The sequence below is a fragment of the Rhinolophus hipposideros genome, assembly GCF_964194185.1.
Source record: "Rhinolophus hipposideros genome assembly, chromosome: 9".
NCBI classification, from domain to species: domain Eukaryota; kingdom Metazoa; phylum Chordata; class Mammalia; order Chiroptera; family Rhinolophidae; genus Rhinolophus; species Rhinolophus hipposideros.
Window position 1 is genome coordinate 85,678,679 of NC_138055.1, and position 8,906 is coordinate 85,687,584.

Below are 8,906 nucleotides of genomic sequence, written 5' to 3' on the forward strand. Positions count from 1 at the left end.
AAAAGCATGTTACAAAGCACTATGTACGATGTAATCCTACGTGTATGTTTTATATATGAAAGACTAAAATCGATCAAATTATTATTAGTTGGTTTCTCTAATGGGATTAGTTGGTTTTATTTTCTTGTTTTCGAATTTTCTATAATAAACATTTTCATAGTTGCTGAAAGGTATTTCTTAAGCCCCTGTATATGGCTTTGTACTGATCAGCTCCTAAGCAGACTAGGAAAAGTTGGCCCTGATATTGGAGGTGTACGTCGTCCTCCCTGCGCTTTTGTTTGTTTTCTGCCCCCATCTGAAGAAGTGTTTGCTTCCTCTTTTCACTTTAGTGTCCTTCTCCTCCACAGATGACGGCATAGCTGGAATCCCTCCGCACGTCCTCAACAGCTCCCCATCGGACCGGCAGATTAACCAGCTGGCCCAGAGGCTGGGCCCCGAGTGGGAGCCCGTGGTGCTCTCCCTGGGGCTGTCCCAGACCGATATCTACCGCTGTAAAGCCAACCACCCCCACAACGTGCAGTCGCAGATGGTGGAGGCCTTCATCCGCTGGAGGCAGCGCTTCGGGAAGGAGGCCACGTTCCAGAACTTGCACCGGGGCCTCCGGACGGCGGAGGCCGACCCGTCAGTGCTGCAGCACATGTTGGAATGATGGTGCCGCCTTCCACCCGCTGCGGGTGCGTCCCCAACTCGCGTGTGCCAAGGGCGGGTAGTCCTTTGGGGGAGCTCTGTCTGTGTGTTTTCTTTTTAACGATCCTTAGATGAAAGGGGAAAATAGAATTTGCACAGGACATGACCTGAAAGATTACCTGAAAGGCCAGATTACTCAGATTTCCCACACTGCCTTGACAATTCATCGTTTGTAATTGCTAGAAGATTGCATTGTTTTAATTGTTCAGGTTTTAATTGTGTAGTTACCTTTTAGTAGACTGGTAAATCATAGTGGCTAAAAAAAAAAACCCCTGTGGTATCATATTACATGCAGGTGTCCTGTACATAAAGCATCCACTTTTCCTCAACTGTGGACTTTGGTATTAATGACGATGATAATAAAAAGTGAATTACTATGATGATGTGGCACTTTCATAAGAAAGCATTGTTGTTTTTTTTCTCATTCTCATATTGCATAGATTAAGGGTGTAAAATTACAGTGGTTGTTTGTTTGAAATGGAATTGATAGCAACAGGAAAATGGTTGCTTTCGTCAGTCAAGATAAAAAGCCCAGGCAGGGTGTCTGCGTTAAATCTAAGACACTAAAGCTCCCTGCAAAGACCCGGTCAAGTACCAGCGTGTGTATGCCTGAGCCCTTCGTCTGTTAAAGATTGCTTAAGAAAATCCTGTGCCATTTATTTATAGGATTTAGTATCGGGGACAAAAGGAGGCATGGCCTTTCCATTAAAGCCCTAATGATCAAAATGTTATGCCTTTTTTAAAAAAAAACAAACATTGACTGGTTGTTTTTAATGGGGAATATTGGGGAACAGTTTTTCTCCAGGGCCCATCAGCTCCAAGTCGTTGTCCTTCAGTCTAATTGTGGAGGGCGCAGCTCAGCTCTAAGTCCAGTCGCCGTTTTCAATCTTAGTTGCAGGTGGCTCAGCCCACCATCCCATGTGGGAATTGAACCGGCAACCTTGTGATTGAGAGCTCACACTGTAACTAACTGAGCCGTTCAGCTGCCCCTCTGGCAGCTCGTTGTCTTCAATCTAGTTGTGGAGGGTGCAGGCTCACTGGCCCATGTGGGAATCGAACCGGCGACCCTATGGTTCAGAGCTTGCGCTCTAACCAACTGGGCCATCCAGCCAACCTGAAGTGTTAATGCTTTTAAGGAGTGTGATTTGGTCTTCTGTCCTTTTATTACTAAAAGGACACATGGTATTTGTCAAATGCTTTACTGTTTTCAAGCCTTTTCATATATGTGCTCTCATTTGGATCTCACAAAAATTTTATAAAGTAGTTGGGCAAGGGAAGTGAGCCTCCTTCTGTGGCAAGATTAAGTGATTTGCCCGGTGGAATGAGCTAGAATGTGTGCTTTGGAGCACTGTTCCTGCGTGCCCTCTCCCACGGCTCCAAGCTGCTTCTCCTCCTCTCTTAAAAGCTATTTGAAGGAGCTTGAGTCCTGCTCTCCTCCTGCTAGCAGCATTGCCTTGGGGAAGTTACTTCACTTCTCTAAGCCTCTCGGTTTCCTCATGTGTAGAATGAGGAAATGATTGTCCCCACCTCCAAGAATTTTGTGATGATAAAAGGAATACTATCTGCCAAGGGCCCATCTAGTGCCTGGCCTGTGGTCACCTCCGGGGACATGGTAGCTGTTGCGTTGCTGCTGTGGCGAGGCTGACCCTGGATGCAGTCCACAGACGAAGCCGAGGGAATAGTGGCTAACGCCTAGGGCACGGCAGGGGAAAACGCAATTACCATGTTTCTTGCCGAGCTTTAAAATGGGGTGTGATTTTATTAACTCTACAATGGGTCCAATCAAGAAAGAGACAGGTGATCTGCCCTTCTCAATAATCGGAGGATTATAGTCCTAACTCAGGATTTTTCAAAAGGAAAAAAATTCTACTTTTTACCTCTCTCCATTCCCGTGTCAAGTGTATAGAGTGGTAGAGTTGAACTGAAGAGGGTGCTCAAAAAGGTGACAGTGGTGTGTTGACGGCATCCTTTTAGATGTCTATATTCCCTTTACTAGAAAAGATCAGTTATTTTATGGTTCAACCATGAATTCAGGATGGTCTACAGGCTTCATCAGCTCCCTTTTCTATTTTGTAGCCCCGCCATTAATTCATTATCTTGTAAAATTCTCCTACTTTGGCCCCATCACTGCATCTAGTGATAGACTGTACTTCTACGGCCTCTTTAATAAACTGCTTTTCGTTTTGAACCTTGGACTTGTTACATGGCTATTCATCCCCCAGGGGTGGCTTTGGCTTTTGTTCTCACCACATTTATGGAGGAGTGAGTATAGCTGGGCTCTGCTGCGTCTGACTGGCATTTTAGAAGTGGGTCTGATGATTAGCTAGGTCATCTTCCTGCCATTTTTAAGGAATTGGTCATGCACAAAGACACTTCTATGCTCTGTCAGCAGTGAAGAAAATTCATGATGAACTTGCTCATGATAGGCTGCCAGGCCCATTAGAGAGCTCTGACTTGTTGCCCTGAATGAGCGGGGAGTCTCCACGGCCAAGTGGCAGCCACACCTGCTCACATTCTTGCAGATTTGCAGAACAGAAGAACAGAGCGTACGGATCACTGCCTCATTTCTACCTCAGCTGCAGACAGTGATGCTATGTGACATCTGCCTCCCTCCCAAGAGAAGCAGGTGGGTATTGTGCCTGCAAGGAGCCTATGTATTTTCACATGGGAGAAGATTCTACAATTCCAGGGACTGTCTACCCCCAATAAAATTCTCAGTTAGTGCAGTGATGTGGCTGAATGCTTGCCTGCACTGACCAAAACATGGTTTAAGAAAAGTCTTGTTCCGCGTTGGTTCGGGGTATATGTTTTTATATGTGTATACATATGCGAGTGCATGAGTATGCTTCCAAACTTTTTAAAAACTATAACTTTCATTAAATTTCCTAGTACAAAAATGGTACATGTTTATTATAGTAGTTTGAAAAAATGCCAATGAGCAAAATGAAAAAAAATAAGAGCTATCCCTCCTCCCATCTTCCAAAGACGAATGCTCATTGAAGAAACAGTCCTGGTCTCCTTCTGCTGGCAGTATTGCCTCGGGGAAGTTTCTCCCCTTCTCTGAGCCTCCGTCCCAACCGCGTCCGCCTCTGTCTGTCAGATGTTTTCGTATGCCCGTATAGTCTTTTTATAACAAAAGTTACCCGATTCGATTGTACAGATTGTTTTACAATTGGCTTCTTTCATTTAACATTATTTTCATGTCATTAAAGATTGCTCTACACCAGTGATTGTCAACGTCCTTTGTGTTTGGAGAACACTTTCAAGTCCTATAATTTCTGGCAGCATATTTGAAGAAATTAGAAGACACTAGCTACTCAGTCTAACTCATGTCTTTCGCTGTCAGTCTAACTGATAGTCTAACTGTCAGTCTAACTCATGTCTAACTCATGTCTTTCGCTGCCAAACATGTTTGCCTGACCCCCCTTTACAACTACCATGTTTCTCCGAAAATAAGATTGGGTTTTATATTACTTTTTGCTCCAAAAGACGCATTAGGGCTTATGTTCAGGGGATGTCATCCTTCAAAATCATGCTAGGGCTTATTTTCCAGTTAGGACTTATTTTCTGGTAAACACGGTGCGTCCTTCCTTGAGTAGAGCCGTTTACTGCCTCTGTGGTGTACTTTTATATCCTCAAAAAGCAAAGCTCAGCACATTCCCATAAATATTCTTCCTACAGCATCATGCCCTCTGCACTGCACTGTGTAACCCACTCAGCTCGGTGCTCCAGTTCTGCAAGAGCGTGTGTTCTAGGCAGCAGTAACATTGTACCTGTTGATCCAAATTTGGGGGCACACTGAATTTGATCGTTGGTGGTGGTGGCTTACCTTCCAGAATATGCATCTGCCTTCATTGTGAACCACTTCCTGACGTACCTTAAATGGCTTCTTTAGGTGGTTTTTTTTTCACTTTTTCGCCATCACAAACAGTGATGTAAAAAAAGTCCTTGTTGTTGAATCTTGACATTCACCAGACATTAGAGTGAACTGGATCACTCTTTTGTTCAGCTCCGAACATATTTAAATTTTGTCATCAATTAGCTTTTATTATATAGAAAATCACCCCAGCGTGTAGTGGCTGAAAACTTAGCTCCCAATTCTGGGAGCCCACTGGACTGCTCTGATCTTGGCTAACCCAGCTGATCTCTGCTGGGCTCGCCTGCATCTGCAGTGGGCTGGTTAAGGCTGGGTGATCTAGGTGGCCTCAGTGGCATGCCTGGCAAGTGGCATGTTGTTGCCTGGGGCAACAGAGGTGTCTAGGTCACACCCCTCTGCTCATAACGTGTGCCCCGCCTTTCTCACTCGGCAGTGGTGGCAGTCGTCCCATGGACCGCAAGACATCAAGCCCCAGTGTGCAAAGCGCTTTTCAAGCCTCTGCTTGCACCCTTTGGCTAATAGTCTATTGGCCAAAGCGCGTCCCAAGGCCCGCCCCGTCAGTGTGGCAGGGCTCTAGCCTAGGGCTTAGAGACAGGGAGCGGAATAACTTGGGTCCATTTTTTGAGATACACCACAACCGAGGTTTTAACATTGACGTTTCTGGGCTCTATTGAAAACCAAAATGTGGCTGTTCTGGATCTCCCTCGTCACATTGCAGTCACGGGCAGCCCATTCCAGCGTGGCGCCTTCCCAGCCATCTTCGAAAAGCACCTTCCCAGCTCCACGTCCGCTTAGCCTGATTTACATGTGTCACCTCCAGCCCTGAAGATTCTTAGGATACACTCCTACAAGTGGAATTGGTCAGTTTAAAGTTACATGTGTTTTTCAAAAACTACTTTGACTTTCCATAACTTAAAAAAAACTTATTTTAAAAACTACTTTCTCTCAGGCTACATGTAGGGGGTTGGATTTGAATGCCAGGTAGTTCTACCAGACTTCGTGGGTCACTATGGAAGTGGCTGCTGGGACGCACGCACACACCTGAGGCAGTAGGGTGAGTCTGTCTCTATCCTTTTCTCTGGGGAATTCCACAGAAATTGGTAGATTTGGAAAGAGACTCCTCCAGTTATTCAGCAGACCTTTAGTGAGAAGCGACTAGCAAGCCAGTCACTCTGCTGAGTGGGAAGGCAAAAAGATGACCAATAAAGACACAGCCCCAATCCTCCAGGAACTCCCTGATTGGCCACGAGTCTGACGCAGATCACTAATCACAACAATGCGACGAGGTGTAGGCCTGCGTACTGAGTCTTTGGGAACACAGAGGAGAAATGGTTAACTAATTCTGGCTTCATCAGAGGTGGGGCACGTGGAATATTCCCATAAAGGTGGGCAAGTTACTCCACCTTTTATGTGCCTCTTTCCTCATGTAAAATGTGTACAATAACACATATCCCACAAGATAAAAGTGTAGAACAGTGCTTGGCACAGAAAAATGTTTTGCTAAATCGTTGAACTGAATTATTTTGGCCATCAGAATTTTTGTAATATTCTTCATCCTCCCAGGGCCCTGGGAAATGTGAGGGTTAGAATCACCTTTTCCTGCTGTGATTTGTGGTATCGACGTATGAGGGACAGGGTCCTTCAGTACTTTCAGCAGGACTCTACACATAAGGGGTATAAACTGGTAGGCACACTTCAGAGCATATTCAGAGTTGGGATGGGATTCGGATCTAACATTTGGTTCTCATTAAATGAATCCCAACAGTCATCGAACAAATTCTTGCTGATTGCAAAACAATCAGCAAGCTACCAACTTGTGCAAACTCCCAGAGATACAAAGATAAATAAGATATGGTCCCTGCCTGGTAGGATATTAGCCTGTTGGGGAGACAAACGTAACAGCCAGCAGTTATGATTCTGTGTGGCCAGCACGGAGGAGAGAGCAGGTTAAGCTGGCCACGGAGGAGGTGAACTGTAATTGAGCGTTTGTAAATTCTGCCCAAGTTAGCATGTTGGTCCCTGTGGGGGCATTAATGCATATGGACACCAGAATTCCACTACATTTATTTGACATCCAGTTTGACAAATGGCACTTCTTGCCGTGGGTCCACAAGGTACCTCCCAGGTGCTATCTCAAAGCAATTTAGAAACTAAGAGAATCTTACTGATAGACTAAGTGGCCAATATTATCCCATTCTATACATCAAGACAACATGACATTGAGAAGTATGTGGTTCATTCCTCTACCGTGGAATCAGATCAGATTTCAGGTTTTAAATACCAAGCATATTTTGGAGTTCTTTGTGTCATCCCCAGCCCTTAGTTTTTCCTCTAAACGGCCCACAGATTAAAATTAGATGTTGCTGGCATACAGGGAATGTTTCTAATGTAATAACTGCCTGTTTATTTCTTGGAACTATAAACAGCTTAGAAGAACAGGGATGTCTATCTTGTTGACATTTACTAGTTTTATAGGAAAATTACTCTTACAAAGATACAGTTCAGTGAACCATTTAAGCCTTGTCTGTTGAAATTATGCAAAATATATGGCAGTAATTCTGGAAGCTATTATTAATTCAAAAAATAGACTATGAAATTCAGGTCTGAGTACTTGAAAAGAAATAAAAAGGACCCAACAATTTCATAATAATATGTTTCTACTTCATTTTCAAGGTCTGTCTGTAGCCACTGCTGTTTTTGATGTCAAATTATATTCTTAATGTAGAATATTTATGGAAAATATCTGCCACGGTCTGAATGTTTATGGCCCCCCAAAATTCATTTTTGAAATCCTAACCCCTAACGGTGAGGCTATGAGGAGATGAGGTTTTGGGAGGTGATTAGATCATAAGGGGGGAGCCCTCACGAAGAGACCCCACCGAGCTCCCAAGCCCCTTCTACCATGTGAGGGCTCAGCCAGAAGGCTTCAGCTATGAACCAGAAGAGAGCCTTCACAGGCTGAACAGGACCGTGCTGGCACCTTGATCCTGAACTTCCCAGCCTCCAGAACTGTGGGCAATAAGTTTTTGTTCTTTATAAACTACCTAGTCTGTGGTGTTTTATTATAGCCCAAACAGACCAAAGCAATATCAAATGGGTTGGATTTGATCAAATAATTACTAGTCTTTTCTCTTGTCAGCTTCTAGATGGATTGATTGAATCAGGACTTGACTGATTCCAAGGTCTTTGGTATGCCTTATCGGCTCATGCTGATCCTAGGAGAAGACTGAGTACCTGCAAATGAAGTAAGTGAGCCCATGCATAGTCTGGTGGTAAGCTTGGTGCTCCTGGTCACGTCGTGGCCAAGGATGTGGGGAATGTGTCTGGAGAATATATTTCTTTGAAGGCCTAGGGTATCTGTAATAAGTAGTACTTCTTATTCATTCAGGGGGCATGGATCCCTTTAATAATGTGAAAAATCGGTGGCACCATTCTTTAGAAAAATGGACGTGTGCATGCGCGCGCGGACGAGTATGTAATTTTTAGGGGATTCGCAGTATACCTGAATCCAATATACTCACCTCAAGAATCCTTTCTATAGATTATAAGTGGGACCCTGGCACCAGACTGCATTGGCATTTAGGCTTGACTCGTCGTTTTTTTTTTTTTTTGATTTTGAAGAGTATTTGGAGGTGTTGTGTCCAACATTAGAATGGAACTGTTTCTTTTGGATTGCAGTAGGGTGTAAATCCTGGTATGAAGAGATAGCCAGGTATTAGAATAAAGGAGAAGCCATTTGTCTGAACCCTGGTCTTTATATGGCTGGTCACAAATCATTTATCCTATGGGAGGGCAGGCTGGGATCCTCCTGGGTCCACCTCTTGGAAAGGTAAGAACTTGCAGACGTGAAATGTATGGCAATCTCTAGCTTCTAGGAGCTTCTTGTCTCCACCTCATCTCTTTAGAACAAGGGATCCTAGAGAGGGAAGGGCTGAGACTTTTGTGCTCTATCTGGGGATAATTGATTTCAGGAAGAAGTTATATAGAGCCACATCTACTTTATACACTGTGAAATAATTTCCAACCATATATTTTTGTCCATCTGCTTGAGTCAAGTTTCTGTCTGTTTCTGGAAGTAGTAATTATTCTCTGCTCTGAAACTGAGCTCCATGATGGCTTTCTGCTGAGGGAGAGAGCCTTTGGTTGTCTGTTGTCTATTATAAGCATTCTTTTATTACTATTGTTAGCTGCAGATTTTCCAATGAACACTATCTTTGAGGCTAAAAATAAACCCTTCAACACAAATCTCCTCTTTATGAACGTGTGAAAGACAAAATACACCAGTCAGTTATGGATATAATTTTATTCACGCTGTTGCAATATGAAGAATATTTATTAATGG

At 43.9% G+C, this 8,906-nt stretch overlaps 1 protein-coding gene across 4 annotated transcripts in view; it reads left to right on the forward strand.

The window, feature by feature from the left end:
* CRADD (CARD and death domain containing adaptor protein) overlaps positions 1 to 3,610 on the forward strand; it is a 204,674-nt gene extending 201,064 nt beyond the window's left edge. For 3 of the 4 annotated variants that reach the window (XM_081061176.1, XM_081061174.1, XM_081061177.1), the window contains exon 3: positions 348 to 1,067. In XM_081061176.1, coding sequence (XP_080917302.1) covers positions 348 to 649 — 302 coding nt within the window. In that variant the 3' untranslated portion in view covers positions 650 to 1,067. Of the gene's footprint in view, positions 1 to 347; positions 1,068 to 3,209 lie in introns of those variants that run through there. The other variant, XM_081061175.1, reaches the window with a different exon arrangement.
* Positions 3,611 to 8,906: the final 5,296 nt, after the last annotated feature.